Here is a 19,224-nt window from a genome sequence, read left to right as displayed (position 1 = left end):
AGGGAGAGTCACAGCGTGTGTAATCATACAATGTTATGCTCAAATCAACAGGCTATTGAGTGGTCAATGTACTATTAATGCCAGTTTATACAGTACATAAAGTATGATTCAATGATTTTTTATATATAGTTATAATGTGTAAGTTCTATGATATGATCAGATTGTTTTATTAAACTTTTTTTGTTTTGTGTGATGATGCTGTAAATTGTTGATGGTTAATATGTTTCATGTATTGTTCTTCAATTGAGAGCTAAAAAGGATTAGTTGATTAATTCATTTGTTCATTGTTACTAACAGTTGGGTATGTAGGTAGGTTAGTTAATAGGTATATGACATATTTAAACCACATAAATGTTTATCCATTAAATTAAATTCTTCTAAGTTGTTAACTTTTATTAAGAAGTTCTAATCAAAGAGGAATTTACTCCCACATTGCGGTGGTACTATGGTGTGTGTGCATCACTGCTGCAACATAAATGACGTGACAGACTCTAATGTAGGAGGACAGGTGACGCACACTGGGGGGAAGGCATCCCTTGAGAAACACTGTGAACCAGGTTGGAGATTGTATGTGTGAAATGTCACTTTGAATCAGCAAATGAGTAGATGTTCAGTAGCAGCATTATGTAGCTTCGCTGTGTGGAGAGCCACACTGAAGATTTACAAGGACAAATTCTGTGTGTGTGTGTGTCACTGAGGTGTTGAAAGTGAATAATAGTGTTACAATACTGCAATACGACAATAAATGAGCTTTTTCACATTTGCCCCCACAGGCTATGGCAGCTCTGTGTTTGTAAAACCAATGACAGTATGTGACTTTGATTTGAATATTCATGTCTCATCGTACTTTGAGTGCAACTGTGTCACTTTAACAGTGTAATTCTAAAAGATGTGAAACAACTGTATTCAATTTACTTATTCCGGACGATACGTGCTATAATAAGCAAATCATACTTTTAAAAGTTTGAGAAAGTTTGCTAAGTGATTTAAAATCTAGAATTTAGTTTTTAACATCACAGATTTTGCCTCGGGCACTGTCTTTGAATAATCAAACTGTGTTAGTGACCTTTCCAGTAATCCACCCAATGCGTTTTATAAGTCCCTTGGTTTAATTATTTTTGGTTTAATAATTAATTTTTAAAATTAATTACTATTGCTTGTTTATTTTAGGTGTGCTAGCTAGCGCCTCTTCAGTGTGCATGTGATCCTGACTGTTCATGTTCATGTTCCCATCAAAATGTGATAAACCCGTAACATTTGATATAGTGTCTCATCATCAGGTCATAATTAAAATGTGTTATATTTCATTGTGAACAACTATATTTTGGACTAAAACAATTCCCATGAGCCCGTCATACTTTGTGTTGTGAAACCACAGCATGTTAGCATTGTGATTGTGTTTTCATGCTGACATTAGAATTAAACTCAAGCCCTGCTGCACCTAAGCACAGTTTTACAGAGCTGCAGCATGACATCTAATCCTGTTTAGTAAATAATAGCAATAGTAGTGGTAATAGTATTAATATGATACCAAATGACACTGTGACAACAAACAAAGCTGTCTTTTTCTTTTTTATTTGAAGCTGTTTCTCCATGCCTGAAGTGCACGGTTGCCTGCTAATATCCTTTCATGTGTTTTAATCACAAAGACACGTTTTAGCACAGTGATGTCACTGTGAAAAACCCAGCGTAAATCAAACCACAATCAAGCACGTGAAATCAAAACAGGTGGCGCTGCCTGTTGCATTCAGACGGACGCATTTAACACATCATTTTCCTGAATAAGGACATCTGTTGCAGTGATGTTACCTTTGTAAACGCACTATAGCATTTCAGCAAGGGAAATGTTTTGCTATAACACAAAATGTGACCTGCTCGCTTGGTTGGAGTGCGAGTCCAAATCATTGGTTTCATGTGTAGTTTGTGTAGTGAAACACCATCACTCCCAGATATAAAATACTTTTAGTTCAACAGCGTACATCTGATAATGAGTTGGTGGATGACTGTGACAAGGCCCTGCAGAGCAACCAGCACAGCACATTACAGTTTAATATAGTTAAATGCAGCACCCCACTAACTTATCCTTAATTCTATGTTTTTCTAATCATGTCCCCAGGATGTGACACTGGTCAGGAGGCTACTTCTTCTAGCCAATTAAAAACAAATCAATGAAACACACATACAGTACGCCAAACACACTATCTAATCACGCAACAAATCATGCATTATTAAGTGGGGATTTGAATAAAACATAAAGGTTAGTGTTTCCCAAATTATTCTCACAGGAAAAGGGGAAAAAAATGTTAACATGTTTGTGTGGTGCTGTCCTGAAGCTTGAATTAATGAGTCTTAGGATTTAATGTTGTGCTTTCAACAGTGAACCAGGTTTTAATGGTCATCTGCTAGGTGCACACAGTGCACGAAGTGGAAGAAATATTCTGATCTTTTACTTATTAAGTATAAATATTAATACCACTGTGCAATGTTACAAAAAGTCTTGCATGGGAAGGTAAGCATGTATAATCAGGAAAATTTATTTAAAGTATTTAAATTAAATGAAAAATCTGACTGTTATGCTAAAGTGACTACTAAAATAACGGACTAAATGTCTATTCACTAAACATAGAAGTGAATAGAAGTTCCTCTGTAATGAAGCAGAAGTAAGCTATAAAGTGGCATGAAAAGAAAACAAATACCTCATGCACTTAAGTAATTATTGCACTTAAGTACAGTAATTCAATAAATATCCATTCCACCACTGCATATTATATTATATTAGATACTTAGTTCTTATATCAAAAAGCTGCATGATTTCATATATACCTCAAAAGTCACTTTTGAACACTGGTACTTTATTGTGACTGTGACTCAGGAGATTTGAAAACATTCGATTTAAAGCCTATTTGTATCACAGTAAAAATATTGCGCTGGAAATTGCTCTTTCCATTAACCGTGGGGTAAGATAAAGGCAGTAGGAAAACAGCAGAGGACAGAGGCTAATACTACCTCTAGGAAATATAGTTGTTTCACAGTTTAACAGTGATTTACCATCCAGTAATTATGTTCCTCCGAGACAGCACCGCCTTTGGAGGGAGACACAGAACACTACCAGATAGAGTTCTCATAAGTCAGCGCAGGTCAGCTTAGTGTTTGAGGATGGAGAAACTGGCTAATCAGGTAAAGAGAGTCAAGAGAGTCAATGTATTGGCTGTTTATGGCAAGTAAATGACCTGCAAATGACACTGGGATCTCGCAGATGTGAGCAGAAAACCATTTACATCTGCACTGGCTTTAAAAGTCATGGTAGACTGTTACTCGAACTAGAACTCTATTCTTTTTTGAGTGGCATTGACTATTTATTCAGCCAAGAAGAAGCAAAGGCAGGTGAATTTGAAGGAAATATTACTACTATGGAGTGTTCAATGCTACAAGAAGAGTTCACATGAACAATATCTCAACTCAGTCAGAGTAGCACTATGCTGCTTTTTAATCTTAGAAAAAATGTGACCATGCATGGTCAGAAAAATGCCAAACCCAATGGAAGGCCACTGTTAAGTCTCATTGCCAGTCTATTCAGTCATTGTTATGTTGGAAATACAGACACGGACAGCTTGAATAAATATCCATCTTCTCTAGTAAAAGCCAAATATCTGCTCTGTAGACATAGCTGGATCTCAGTATGGACAAAACATATCACAGTTGACACAGGCAAATTGAAAGTATAGGTAGTAGTGTGTGTGCGACACCTTCCCCAGCTGGAAAAACTAAACGACCCGCCCGCCCCCCACCCCACCAGCACAGCAGCGAGGAAGTCTCATAACTGAATGATTCAATGAGCCCTCTGGCGGCCGCGTTGGAGGTCCACCGCTTTTGGCAACAACAGCTGAGAACAGCTGATCCCATTTTCAAGCTTATGACTTGGCTGCCTCAACAATATGGAAAAGACATGGCTAATTTCTGTGATGTTTCTAGTTGAGGACTGATGATTTAATTACTGCTACATTTGTAATATTGTCCGCCTGCTGCACCCCAGCGATAAGATGGTTTCAAACTAACTTTCTAAAATGCATTTATAAAGAACTCTGCTGCCCAAAGCAATGCTATTGTTGTTACGGTTGCATGATAATGTTCATGTTGTTTTTAATCACTATATGAAAATAATCATGCATTAATAAAACGTAATGTAATCAAGCTAATTAAGATAACTCATACTTGAGGGCATGAGTTATCTTATGCAGATATTCATTACGAATAACTTCTGTTAGTCATTTGATACTCAATAAAGCCTCTGAAATGGCATTAATTCTGCAATGAATGGTTATTTTCTTATCTATGTTCTTCTGTGACAGAGGATTCAGACCTGAACTGTTTCACTGTTGTCATATTACCATTACCACTGTCAAACCGAAGTAGTAAATTGCTGATTTATTTCACTGGTTAGTGAGCATTCGGCTGGGCAGCTCTGATTCTCCCTCAAAAGTGGACAAATTGCCTCTGGTCTCCTCTGCAGAAGGTGTCCCCACTTTCAGGTTCTGCTTTGACGCCCATCTGGCATTCAAATTGAGACGTCTTTGTGGAGAAATCTGCAGGCTATTTGCAAGTGCATTGATCCCACAAGATCTGGAACTCCCAAGAGAGAGGGCCAGATGCAGCCAGGCGGTGCAGTGTGGTTATTTCTCCTGATTAACCCCCTCTCTGCACTCATTTAGCTGAGAGTTGAAGGTCAAGGTGGCAAAGCAATGAGTTGAACTGTGGGAATGAGGATACAGGAACTTTGCAAGTTTGGAGACGCTATCAATGATAAACAGCATGGATTTCTTCATCAAAGGAATATCAAAAGTGATGCGGAACCAGATGCGCATCTAAATAAAGCTCAGTGTGCTCTGTGAAGACGTTGTCTGTTTCCGCAGTTCAACAGTGACACATCTTAGCAAGTGCATTTATGGGGGAAACAATAGTTACGTTTCTTACTGAAACACTGGTAAACTGGTAAAAAATGGGGAATCCCATTAAGGATTAGTTAAACTGGAGACATTGTCGAGACTGTGTTCACATTTCCTGCCTCCACACACGTGCAGAAAGAAAAGATCCAGAAGTGTAGAATAACTCCCCTGTGTTGCTTTGAAGAATAGTTCTGTTGAGCACTGGACAGATGCTGAACATGCTTGTGCTCATACTGGGAATAAGCTCAGATGATGTCCAAGAGCACAAACACTAGAATTTGCCATGCTGGAGAAAAGGACTCCCTGGATGTGAACAAGGTTACACATCCAGTGGAGCTGTGCTGAGCTGTCTCAGTAAATAGTGGCTCTCCAGAGATGCTCAAATGTAGACACCAGCAGTGGGAGAAGACATTGATTTTTACTAATGTATAGGGGGTAATAATCAATGCAGGGACGGAGGTTGCCATCATTTATGTTCTAAAGGTGAGGTGCGGTGGTGAGCAGAAGAAACCACGTGACCTTTTTTTTTATATGTTCTTAAATTTTTGGTTTGCTTTAGGGTAGAGATACAGGAGGATGATAGTGGAGCCACAGCCATGGTGCAGAGGGATTACTTTTTGAAGATGTCATGCACCTCTTTATGTTTTGGATACATACTGATCTAGCTGACAGCATTGGAATGGAAAGCAGACCATGGGAGGCCTCCAGGAGAGGTTTTAGAGAGAAATATTGACACAGTGGACACCTCTGCAGCTGCCCAGCGGTCTATAAAGCCATAAATACAGTTGAACATGGAGACGCCCAGGGGGAGTCGACCAGATTAAATGAAACGTCCTTCTGATCAAAACCCTTCAGGACAAGGAAAAGTAGGATAAGTGAGGTTTCAATGAAATTAACTTTAACTTGCAACAATGGATGTCCATCAAGGGCAGTGACCTTATTGGCTCCCTCTACACAGCTATAGGGAATTCCCCATTCACCACACAGGACTGTGGGGCTTACCACAAACCATAACATTAAGGAGTCAATAAGACATCAATAGCTCAGTGCTTGTGTCACCTGGCCGATTCAAACCACTAGAATTCATCTCAGGTTATGTTTTATATGTAAAAATTCTCATTGTCTTTTCAGCTTTTGACTTATTTAGTGTTTATATTCTACAACTTTTCCATCCAAACTCCTTATTCAAAGAAAGTGAGTGTTACACAATTGAAAAGCAGTATTCCAATGATTTGAATTAATTCCTCTGCTGGACGTCGTCACATTTTTATTTTTTTTTGAATCTTCAAACGCTTGTGGAGGGGTAAAAGGAGCACAGTGAATTCCTGGGAGAGACTGACTGTCGACAGCCTGTCAAGTTCACAGGCGTCTTCAGAGCGGGCCATTACCTCTACTCCTAAAGCAGTAAACATTGCAGTCAGACTCGTCATTCGCGTTAGCAAAGCTGCTAATGAAAGATGTTGATCTATATAGAAATTTGAATAAGCATGGAGATGTCACTGCGCCCGCAATTGTGTCAGCTATTTTCTATTATTTATGAAAATCAATTGAGAAACCAACCTCGGGGTAATGCAAATTGTTATTGTGAAAACAATGCATTCGCGATGGCATAATTCTGGAGTCATTTGGGGAATACGAGGAGCTTGAAATGGATCTAAATTTGTGCCATGAGCCATAAGCAGTTTACACAGTAATGAATTGTGTTGTTTGGGGTTTTGTAAGAGTGATTGTGGAGTTTGGGATTTTGAACTGTGTGTCGCACAAGTTATACATAAGCAGCAGCATTGTTCTGCTCTCTCCTACCTGTTTGTGCTCCCCTCTACTTCACCCTCCTCCTCCTTTCTCACTTTCCTCCACTTCCTTTCATCCGCACATTGTGACACACACAGTGTAAACGGAAATTTTCAAGGATAAGCGGTTGTCTTGAACGTATTGTGTACTCCAGCTTGTGTTGTAAAGACTCCGATGGCAGTCTTGAACAATGCCACAACCCTACTTATCTTGAAGCGCCGATGAATGAGAAACCTAGGAGTATCTCTGTGTCTGTCAACTTCTGGGTCTTATTTTACAGGCAACAAAAGAGGCTGAAGAGAAAATTGGAGACCCTTGTCAGATCTAAAGACGTCAGACTTAATGTCTGGTTAGACCTTTAGCAGCTGCAACATGTTTTAAAGCAAGCACTTTTGTGATTAATGGAATTATGACAGCGGGAATTAATTGGGAAAAATCAAATCAAGTGCACATATAGAGAGTAGGGACCCTTCGTGTTAATGAATTGTATCATCTTTTGCTCACTTCTAAAACACAAATCTAGTTTTTGATAAATGGCTGTACTGTTAAAAGGGGGAAACTAATAAGCGATAATGGCTTTAACTTGAATTTACCCCCTGTGGTTCTTACAGCCTAAGTGCCCCCTCTTTTATATGTGCATCATTTATCTATAGTGTCGTCTCCTCCTGCAGTATCTGTGCAGGTTGCTATGTTGCAGGCTTTATAAAAACAAACCAAATGCTTAATTAAAAGAGCTGATTATAGCCGACTGACTTCTTGAGTGGTTTTTTTCTCTCATATTCTGATATCAGTAAGTGGTACTGCCCATAAAACCTGCTTGGCTGTGTGCCTAAAGCACTACTGTCCCCTGTGAACTGTAAAATAAAGGATTCATCTACTGCCCACGGAAAGTATCAAGTTGAAGTAGTGCTCTAACTCGCCCATAAATTATGAGCCTGCCGCTTGGTTTGTTTGTTCTTGTATGCCGCTGGTGGAAGACATCGGGGTGGCGCCTCACTCCTCCTCCTCCTCCTCCTCCTCCTCCTCTTCTCATCCTCTCTCCCTCCATCTCACCGCTCCCTGGGGTGTGTCTTTGCCAGCGCCTCTCTGTTTGCGTGCGTGCGTGTGTGTGTGTGTGTGTGTGTGCGGGGCGTGCGCCGCCGTTGTTGCCGCCGCCTCCTCCCTCTGCGCTCTTTCTTTCTGCATCTGCTGCAGAGCTTAGCCAACACGCATCTATGCTCACTATCTTGTTTTCCAGAGATCTTACCATTTCTACCCTTCAGAAAATGCCCTTGCCTCTTTTCTTTTTTGCCGATGGGGGAGTCAGCAGGTGCCACAGCAGCCGCGGAGTCGGGGCGGGGGAGATGGGGCAGTCACTAGTCGTCACTTTGGAGTATTGAAGACGGCGGTGAACCGGAGGAGAGCACCGGATGGGATAGCAGCCGTGAAACCCACATCACTCACCGCGGATTGAGCAAGTCTCCCCCTCCCTCCTCTCCTCTCTCTCTCTCCCTCCTCTCTCTCTCTCTCCTCTCTCTCCTCTCTGTCTCTCCCTAGTCTGCAGCCTCCAAGAACAGTCGCCGCATCATTTTTTTCAGAGCAGCAGCCCTCCCTCCCCCCCTCCCTCTTCTCTCCATCTCTCCCTTTCTGCTGCTTGCACCACTGTGGGAATGCAGCGAAGGTAAACGAGGCTCCCTTCCCCTCCCCGCCAATATCGGATCTATCATCCCAGTGACGGGCTGCAGACAGACGGCTCCGGAGACGCACGGCTGTCACTCCGGGGAAAACAGAGTGGAGCGGTCGGCGTGAGGATTGGACCCGGATCAGTTGGATTTAGCCCCGCTGCCCAGGACACCAACACCACCCTCATCTCATTGGCAGATCGCGTCAGATCCCTTCTGTCCTGCCTCGTTTCAGCATCGCAGCCTGTCACTGTCTTCATTCCTGCTGGATTACCGACAGCTGGAGCGATCAGAAGGAGGGGGGGGGTGGCCCGGCACGGAGAACTGCGCGCTGTGAGAGGCAAAACTTGAAGTAGACGGGGTGGGGGGGAAAAAAAAAAAAAAAAAAAAGCAAACTGCAAGAGAAGAAGGAACCCCCCCCCACGCAAGGTGAAATAACTCAAATGAAGCCAACATGAATAAAGAGACAGAAAACCAGTCGGTGGTTTGTATTTTAAAGACCTTACGCGGCCGGTAATGAGCCAATTGAGAGTGGAGAGGGGTGCTGCCATAGCTGGGTTGATGTTGATGTACGCACGCACACACGCACATGGATTTACAGCTCCAGTCTGAAGCTCATCTCACAGCGGATCGATATTCTTCTTCGTTATTTTGCACCCTCCTCCTCCTTCTTCTTCTTTTTTTTTTTTTTTTTAACAAGGGAGTGAAGCACCTTGGGATTTATCATCGCTTCGTTAGTGCTGAGTTACAGTGAGGCGCCCCCCCCTCCCCGCTGCGCTCTCTTACCTGTCCAGAACCTGCGCGCTCCTGTGGTACTGTGTGTGTATTGTGCTGCAACTGTGTGTGTGTGTGTGTCCGTGTGCGTGTGTGAGTGTGTTTGGTATGTTGTCCGCCAGAGGGAGTGTAGGTTATGTTGCTCTTGTGTGCGTATGAGTGCTGTGCCAGCTTTTAATTAGTTGGACGTGACTGTGAGTGATGGTGTCTGCTGGTGCCTGTGCGTTAGTCCATGTTTTATTTTTTTGTGCATGCACATATATAGGCTAGGCACTGTGTGGGCACTTCCTTAGGATGCCCAGCATTTCTCCTGCATCCCATCCCCTTCCCAGTGCACGCCGTTGTATCTTCTGGCCACCTGTTTGACCTCCTGAACACCGGAAGAGACGAAAAGAAAACTCCAGCAGGATGAGTGATCGCTCCGGTGCAAGCACTTTAGCAGCCATGACGCTGGAGGAGCCTGGTGCTGAACAGGCATCTCCCCGAGCCCCAGGCCCTCTCCGCTGTGGCCCCTGTGCCGTGTGGCCTCGCCAGCAGACCTGGCTGTGTGCTGTGCCCTTGGTCATGGGCTTTGTGGGACTGGGACTCAGTCTCATGCTGCTGAAATGGATTGTTGTGGGATCTGTCCAAGACTATGTCCCAACTGACCTAGTGGATCCTAAAGGTAGCATTGGACAGGACCCTATATTTCTCTCCAAACCCAGTGCCATGCCCAAGGGGCCTGAGATTTCCACCGCCACCACTACTTCGTCTGCCTCTACTACAGCAATGGTGTCAACTACCACGCCGCTAGCTGCGGATGGCACAGCCCCAGCACCAAGAACTCGAACTGGGCCACCAGCTAACCACTCAGCCAATGGCAGCACTGCCAACGGAGATGGCAACCGTGCCCCACACCTTCACAACCGCGTTAGCACCCGCATTAGCGGGACTGTGGTCACTGCTTCCACCACTCGCGCCACCAGACTCACCCCGCCTCCCGGCAGTAAGGAGGTCACCCCTCGCAGCACTGTTAGGAAAGAAACCAGAGCTGGTGATGGACGTAATGGAGCTGTCAACTCAAAGCCGGGGCAGACGTCTGCTCCCATCACTACCACTGCATCCACCACAACTACAGCAACTGTGAAGATCACCGCCAAGGTGCAGCCGACCACCTCCCAGCCACCAGCCCCGGTCAAGCCCACGTCACGCTGGAATCACGTGCGCCCGGGCAAGGGCCCGGCCACGCGCCCACACCACCGCCTCAGAACACGTAAGTCCACTCTTTGGGTTTGTGCAGTTGTGTGAGTGAAACTCAACCAAGTCATCTGTGGAACTTGAGATGAGTGTTTCACAAGAGCTCTTTTTGGGGCCTTCATGGCAGCAGTATGTCAGTATAGCTACAGCACCAGTTATCACATATAACTGTTTCCTCTTTTGTCTGATGTGCTATGAAATGACTCATGGTCTGAGAATATAAATTATTTCCTTTTATATCCACATGGAAAGTGGATACTCCAGCAGCTTAACATTAATCGTATTCATTAGCACAGACAGATATCAGGGGATATTCTCAGTATTTTCACCCCTCTCGTCTTTATCTTTTACTTGTGCCTTAATCCGATATGAATCTTACCTCCAGAGGAGCTTTTTTTCCCACACTTGTTTAAGTACCATTAAAGGATTCATTTTGTTTTGTCTGCCAGAGTTGAGATGTTAAAGGTTTGTGATGTGTGCTGTGACAAAGGATAGCATATTTGTGTTATGAAAACAAATAACAGGCGGCGGTGAGGTGTCGAAGTGGGAGAAAGGTTAGCTCTCACCTCCTGTTGGGAAGAATCAGATATAGCAAGGCCACACATTCCATTTAGATGAGAGGATACTGGGAGCAGAGTGTCGCAGGTACTGCTTTCACACTGCAGGGAGAGAGAGAAAAAGAGAAGGCTCAGAGGGGGAAATAGATGGATACAGGGATGAGAGGAAGGCTGCAGAGGACAAGTGGAAATAGATGAGGTAGGAAAGGAAGAGAAAGAGGAGAAATACTTTGAAAAACAACAGAAAGCTGAGGAGGATGGCAAAGGAAGGAAGAGAATGTGGGAAGCATAACAAGGCAGTACTGTAGAATGAAGAGTGGGAGCTGCGAGTAGAAAGAAATGGCAGATGGAGTGGGCTAAGTAAGGGAAGGGCTTGAGGGAGATAGAGGGTATAAAGCAAGGGAGCTGAGAATTTTGCATATTTAGTATTGTGTAAAGAAGGAAGGCTTCCTGAATATTCATCTCACAAGGGACATATTTTTAACATCACAAGATGTTGTTTCAGATGTGCGTGGGGCACGATACGAGTGTAATCACGAGTGCTGACTGAGTATGACTGTATAGAGTTTATTTTTCTGTTGGAAATTTGGATTTATTCGGCAACTCACATATTCACCTTACAGTGGCTACCAATAGGTGGATCCACTCAACAAACTCTGCAAGCATCAATAGTAAAAAATATGCTCTAAATGGACATACAATCAAAGTGAAAACGAAAGAGTCAGTGTTCCGGGTTTTTTGTGAATCATATATTTAGACAGCAGTTCCGGTTACATATTATTCCGGTTACTACATATTCTGTTCTAGTTTGGACAAGTTAGATGCATCGATTCCACAGTCAAACAATGATCAAGTGACTTAATTTCCCTTTCTTTACCTGAGGGTATAAATGCTTAGACAATGGATATTAAATCACATGTGCTCTGTTGGCAGTTCTAAGGTTGTGGAGACAATACCTTAGGTTTCCCACCTGAGAACAGTGGGTTGTGGTCAACTTGAATTCAGTCAGCAACAATGGATTTCAATGGTGCCGAAAGTATAGTAATGCCCATAATCAGACTCCTCCTGCTGCATAATCCAGTGCTCCAGAGTCAATAACGTCACACGACAAAGAGCTGCCAAACAGCTGAAAGCTGCCAAACTGGGCAGCCCCCTTGTGTGAACATCAGGAAGCATCTGTTTGTACTGTATACTATAAAGGGGCACTGCTTTCAAAAGCTGAAGCATACGTAGTAAAGCTGTGAAGCCCTTAGTTAATAAAAGCTTCTCAGACATACAAGTATTTTCAGTGGAGTCTTTTGATAGATCACCAGCCTACGTGTTGACATCATGCATAGTGGGCTGGCATTTTGACTCGCTTGGGGAATCTTTAGCCCTGTGCTATATACATATATGAAACCTGCTATGCTTCAAATCAATGGGTATATTTTGATTAACCCTGGGTTGCCAAATGAAATCTATTCCTCAAACCCTTTGATCCAAGAATATAGAGAAACAAATGTAATGTTTGCCAAAAATGTAGTTCATTGCCAATATTGCATTTATACTAATTGGTGACATCAATTTCAGTAAAACCGTCACTGTTTCCACCATTGGAAATTGTGATATTCGTGGCAACAGGTGGTTTTGCGCCGGTCTGCTACTTCAAAAGAAATTAGATACCTCATAAAGTTATAGCTATTTTACAGTTGGTTTTGATCACCTTCATAGCATGCAGTGATTCAGAAAGAGCACGTTTGTTTTATTGAAATTTATTCTTGTAGTAAAATTATTTTTGTGTAGGCTGCTATTTAAATGCAGCCTATTTTTGGTGGCCCAGCATCTGTGCATGAATGATGCTCGTTCATTGATGACTGAATGAAAGCGGTGAAATCAACATCTCTGGCAGAAATCAGGTGTAACAACTCATTTATTATATATGAAGAAGCATGTATAGCTTCATACCTTAGCTTACATGCAAAACTTAAAGGAAGACCTTTGAATGTAACATTATTGTACATAAATTGCAGAGTGTTGCTTTAAATCTATTGTTTCTTTCAACAGCTCATTAAACTATATGTGCTTTTGCTTCCAATATTTGTGATTGATTTGTAAAGAAGGAAATCTATTGAAACAGCACTAAACATTGGCGCAGATGGCTAGAAATGAATGCTGAGTCTTCGCTGTGCACCCTAATCACTGTCATTGCTTATTCTGTCAGGTCAAGGCTGCACTGCGTGTTAAATGGCTTCTTTTTGCGATGTTATTGTACCCTGTACCTCATGTTGACACTGTTGCTTAGCATTAAAACATGGAGACACGCTCTTGACTGAATGTTATGTTAATTCACGCCTCCCCCTCTGCTGTTTAGTCATTTCTTTTAATAAACCCTTATGTGCACATTAATGTGCTATAGTATATACACAACACTCAGTATTCTTAAGGCTGCACAACCTTTTATGAAGCTAATTCAGGCATTTCTGGCATGTTGCCTCTTCTCTATGAGGATTTACTGTAATACTACAGTATGTAGGGTTGAGCAGTGCAGTGTGATGCAGTGTCATGATGCGCTGAAAACGTCTCGGCTTATGATGAATATGAAGGTTTCACCGTGTCTTCAGGTGCATTTGTCTTTACCCACAGTCACCTGAGCTCATATTTTATGTTAAAATGGTGTGCTAATGCATCTATAGTGAACGAGCTCGGGTTTCACGTAATCTGCACTGCATGTAGGGCGCCATAACATGATTTTCCAACTGCACTCATTGTCATTGCCCCCGCTGCTTGGTGAAGATCTAATGAATCTCTGTGTCCTGGACGAAAGGCAAGCTTCGTCCACTGGGGGCTATGACATATTTTACCTATTCCTTTTGTCATCTTTTTTCCTTTCCTTTCCCTCCCCCTATTCCCTGTAGTTACTGTGTCTGCTCTCTGTGCCATTGTGTTCCCTCCATCTATTTTTGCTTTGCTTTTGTGGTTGTTATCTTCTTTTATATGTTATCTCTTAAGCTCACATTCATGTGCACACGGGCACGTAGAAAAAAACTAGCACACTTGTAAACACAAAGACAGACATGTAACATGTTTGTGCCCATACTTATGAATATATCATCCGGTTTTCTGTATTTGAGGCTATTATGTACCCGACTCCACTCACTACATACAAACCCCATTGGCTCAGAATTAGGGAACGGAGCAGTGCACAATGAATGCCTGTTGGGAAACCATGGGACGATGTGTTGGCTCAGGGCCTATTCTTCTCTCTTCTCGGTTGTAAGAAATCTTCCTTAGTGAAGTCTGGTTGTAATTCCCTGCACATCTCACTAGCCTGATTCCAGATCCTGCATTTAAATGTTTGTCAAGCAATTCAAAGGTCTGGTGCTGCTCTTCAGCGGAATCAATGGTTGTTTCCCCGACTGCTGAGTCAATCAGCACCTTTGTAGGTGGGACTCATTTTGGGAACGTCATGTAACTGAATGCAAGGAAAGTGACACAGCTATCAAGGCTGCTGTAAATCAACCGACTGAAACAACAGCTATTAAATCAGAACAGCTGTGCAAGAAGGGCCTTAAAAACAGGATGAAAAAGTGTCATTGCTCTTCTCCTTGAGAGTTTAATTTATTAGTTGGCTCTTTGGCACTTGAAATGAATCTGGAGGATTCTGTGCTTTCAGTTAGTGCAACATCTTTGAACCCCATGTTTAGAGATTTTTGCTTTGTGTTTTTTTGGTATCATTTATGTATATTTTAAAAATAATACAGCGTAAGCAATTTCGATAAGGATGTAAATGGTAGGCTGACTTTTTTTTAGCCACAGCTAATTTAGATTTCACCTGAAAATGATGATTATAAGATGACGGATCAGCCACAGCTATTTGTAAGGGCAAAAATAAACTCCCTTTCAAACACAGCTTTTACAGATGACATGGTCAAACTGGCATTTCAGTCTGAATTACAGGTTAGCATACAATTATTAGTTCAAAATCCAAACAGATTTTGTGTCACGACTAATAAAAAACACACCATGGGGTTTTCTGTCATTTCTGTGATGTCACAAAAAAAAAAGAACAAAAATATTGCTCCTGACATGCAAGCCCCTCCTGAATGTACATGTAGCCTGCACAAAGTACTACTTTAGGGCCAGTGGAGCGTGTAAGGGCGATTAAATACACAGATATAAATCCAGTTTGTCTCTCCCTTTCTGTCTTCAGGGAGGTCAGGTTCAGATTTGCCAGGCTGCCTCTGAGGCCCCTCTGTCTCTCTTGAGACACGCTCTGCTTGTTCGTCGAGGCTGGCCCAAGCAGGGCTGCCTCTGCAGTATGTGTGTGCAGCTGCACTGATTTACAGATATCTTCCTATTTGGGGAGCAAACTGTCATGTTTGAGCTTTATTCACTTTAGACTCAAAGTTAATAGGGAATGTTTAACCCAGACAGTTTTTACTAGACACTTATAGGACTGTAGCTACACAGACATGCTACGGTACATGTAATTCCTTCAACAATATGCCAGCTTATTTTAGTGGCATAGTTTAAATCAGACTAGTAAATAATGAAGCATATACACTCCCTTTGCATGTGCAAATTAAGAAACTGCAGCATTCTGCAGTGTTGGCCCTGAACGTCTCGCTAGCAGAGACACTTGACACTGATGGGCACCAATTACAAAGCAGAATGCATCAGTGTATTGAGTGGGGGTAAGCCTGCAGACAAATTATTCTAGAGTGACAGCACAGTGAATGCTTGGAATTTTGTGGGAATTGATCCCATGCCCTTTGCATTCCTGGTGCCATGCTCTACCTACTGAACCTCACAGAATCAATAAGGGGGAGGGAGGGAGTTAGCCTTGAGTAAAGATGGCTGTGGGAGAGAGAGAGAGAGAGAGAGAATGACAGAAATAGGGTATGCTGGATACAATAGGAAAAAAAATAATTTATTGGAGCGAAGACTGTCAAAAACCATGAGAGCATGCTCCAGAAGTGAGGATCCAGCTGCAAGGTAAGGCATATAGACATCACAGTTGAGTGAATGAGTGTTGGCCAGATATTTTACATTTCTCAGGCCACCATTCCACCGTTCTATTATTATTTCTCATTTTTATGCAGATTGCCCATAGGCATTATCCACATTTGAATTTTTTTAAGTATTTCACTTCAATCTTGTCACCACAGTGCCCGCATGATGTATCCTATACAGAACTGATTCAGCAGAGTATGTAAATCACTGGATGTTATCAGTGTATTCTATATTATACATTATGCATAGTTCTTATGGCACCAGTGCGTATGTGTATGAAAATAATGAAGAGAGGCTATGTCACACTTCAGTTTTTCTTTTTAAGCCGAACTGATTAGTCACTTAACAAGAAATGAATCAGCTATCTATTTTCGGAATCAATTAATAAGTTATACCTTAATCAGCTTCTCAAAAGTGGGGATTTGATACAGCCGTTCATGATTATCTTCAAGTTGATTTAATTATAATGATTAAGCCTAATTATGTCACCTTGGGCTCTGAGTAACAACACTTGGCATTGTCTCTATAAAATGATTCATTGATAAAATAGGAAAATAATGGTCATTGCTGCCCCAAACCTGTGTTTATCATAACCATGGTGGCATACTGTTGTAAAGAGCATCCTAGACACAAACAAGCCAGCCCTGATGGATAACTACTGTCAATACCGCTTAGCTGGTTGTTGCATGCCATCCTTCCTCATGCAAAGGAGACTTGATGTTTGCGTTGATCTTCTTAGGCAGTACTTCCTCTCCACTGCTCATCTCGCACCTCCTTCATTGAATCTGGCAGGTGCAGACCCTAACCTCTGATATTAGAGTTCAGAGAGCTTGTTGGTGGGTGTTTAAAGGCCTTTAACTTCCTGTGGGAATTTAGCTTGGGGAATGGAGGTCCTGGGCTTCTTTTGCTCTGTTTTCGTTGTACATCTTCAGGGTTTTTACAGAACAGGACTCATACTACCAAGGTCTGACTGAAAAAGCCTTTGGGTTCTTCATAATTATTCTAAACCCAGACAAATCTGGCGTCCATTACAGCTGATGTAAAGGATGCATTGTACAGGCCTAGAAGTGAAACTAACAATGTTGTTTCTGTAATAGATATCTTGTGACGTTCTCTGATGTTTAAGTGACATTTGACTCTCAGGCAGCAGCAGCCCGGGGGACTCGTAAATTGGCAGAGGAAAAGTTTGCCCACTGTAAGTACTGACTGAAGCCATCTTAGGGCTTCTTAATGTCACTATGTGATTTATGTAGACAAAATGTCCACTGGGAGATGGCAGAGAGAAGATGTAGGGCAGGGTGGTATTGGCTGAAATATTAATGTATAGGAAGAGAAACATATGGAACTTGTGTTGCTGGAAGTGTGAATAATTGATTAGGCTTCCCTTTCATAAAGTGCTTGAGATGTCCCATGGTTGGTGGTCTAATGGCAGATACATGGTGCAGGAATTTACTGTGTCTGGTGTTGGCCTTCACATGCTACCTTTCAGAGGCAAAGACACTAATAGTCATGAGTAAGCTTTTATATTATTTAAACGTCCCTGGTCACACAATCAGTGAAACCTTTGAATTCATGTTTGCTTTTGTTTTGCTCACCAATTTTCGTAATTGCAGCGAAAAAACTCCCAACCACAGACTTCATCTTTCCCGACGCATCCACATAGAAATGAAGGTGTTTTTAGCTTAAGGAAAGGAATAGACCTAACTGAAAGCAAATAGTTAGATCATTGCTGTCTGTAAACATGACTCCCCCACTGAGAGTGGAGAACAGTTTTTAAAAGAGGGGCTTTTATGGTGGTGGTGATGTGTGTGGACTCGGGGAGTACTCACTAACTCACTCATTTTAATCACATATTGTCATGCCTACTTACCTGCAAGTCTGCCAGAGTCCGTTTTTTATATCTTAGCCATGAGTACTAAGCATTGGCCTGCTTCTAATCCACAAAACCCCAGTATTTCATACCTTCATTCACTCTGTCATTCATTCATGTGCAGAGAACACAGTAGCTAACCAGCTCAAGGGGCATTGAGATATAGTAGTTCATGTGGCTGTGGCAGTGCAGAGAGGATTACAGTCCATCATATCTGATCTGAGACTGTTAGATCCCAATATTGAATTACAGACCCTGCAGGGACTCTGGTTCCGTTATCAATTTGCAAACGAATAACGTGGAGAGGAAGAGGATGAGGATGGGGGGTGCTTGAGGTGGGGGGGGGGGGGGGGGGGGGGGGGGGCTTAGAGGCAGGTTTTGGTGGGATGCGATGAATCTAATAACAGCCAATTTTTTGTCCAAAGGACTCCAAGTGGCAACACAAATACAGCGCCCTGTGTGATGTAGGTGTTATGGTGCTTGATTTTTTTGCTATTCAGTTGGATATATGATCCCATTTCAGAGGGATTACAGCTGTAGTGGCTGCATAGAGCCTTTATTATCTGTTGTAAAAACATATCTGTGACCTACAAATTATTTAAAGAAACATTATAAGAGCTAGGTAAGGGGTATAAAAGGAGTATGCTGTATAGTAATATAATATAGAAAGTATAAGATTTCAATTAGTATACAGTATATGATATTTTTGTGTTTCATTGATGTTAAATTTCATTAAACAACTCAAGTAACAAATCAGGCAAAAATCATCTCAAACAATGTCTGACACGTTTTTTTTTCAGCCTCACACGTGTTCTCATCAAAATAGAACTCCAGTCGTTAGGTGAAATTTAGACGGTGTTGCATCAAATTCTCCAGACGTCTCTGTATCCAAACCTCAATTATTGCACCATGGAGAGATATGTAAGTCACAACTTCAATCTGAGGTAGGCACAGCATGTGGACCGTGATTTCTCACCAGCCCTGCTTCACACATAGCATCTGGGTACATGACGAGCCTGCAGGAAAGTGTGGATTGCGGAGGTTGCAGCAGTCGGATTGATTCACTGCAATGTGTGGCCTGCTGCCACCCCCAGTGACGGGAAATGTGCCATGGTGCCCTGGTTGCGATGGAGAGGCTTATTGTGGCATGTGGAGGTGGAGGTGGAGATGGAGGTCACCTCTCGCTCTCTCTCGCATCCCTCCCACTATCATTCATGCCTCTATACTTAGTTTCTCCTTTTTTTTTTTTTTTTATTCTCATCCTCGTGTCCTCTATTGTGAGGCACCCTCTTGCCTGTCTCCTTGCTCTCAGTTCCTCTTTGTTGGGTTCCTTCATTCCCCTCACATCACTGACAATATGAATACGAGCCAATGAGAGCTCTTATCTTAGGAGTGTACCG

General features: G+C 42.4%; 1 protein-coding gene across 1 annotated transcript in view; it reads left to right on the top strand.

Moving 5' to 3' along the window:
* The first annotated feature begins 9,161 nt into the window (after nt 1–9,161).
* Nucleotides 9,162–19,224, top strand: part of nrg3b (neuregulin 3b) — a 149,551-nt gene continuing 139,488 nt past the window's right edge. Inside the window, exon 1 of the mRNA XM_026350842.1 lies at nt 9,162–10,421. Coding sequence (XP_026206627.1) covers nt 9,578–10,421 — 844 coding nt within the window. The 5' untranslated portion in view covers nt 9,162–9,577. The remainder of the gene's footprint in view (nt 10,422–19,224) is intronic.

The sequence above is a fragment of the Anabas testudineus genome, chromosome 19, assembly GCF_900324465.2.
Source record: "Anabas testudineus chromosome 19, fAnaTes1.2, whole genome shotgun sequence".
NCBI lineage: Eukaryota > Metazoa > Chordata > Actinopteri > Anabantiformes > Anabantidae > Anabas > Anabas testudineus.
The sequence above is the reverse complement of the archived record's forward strand: the minus strand, read 5'-3'. Positions and strand labels throughout refer to the sequence as shown.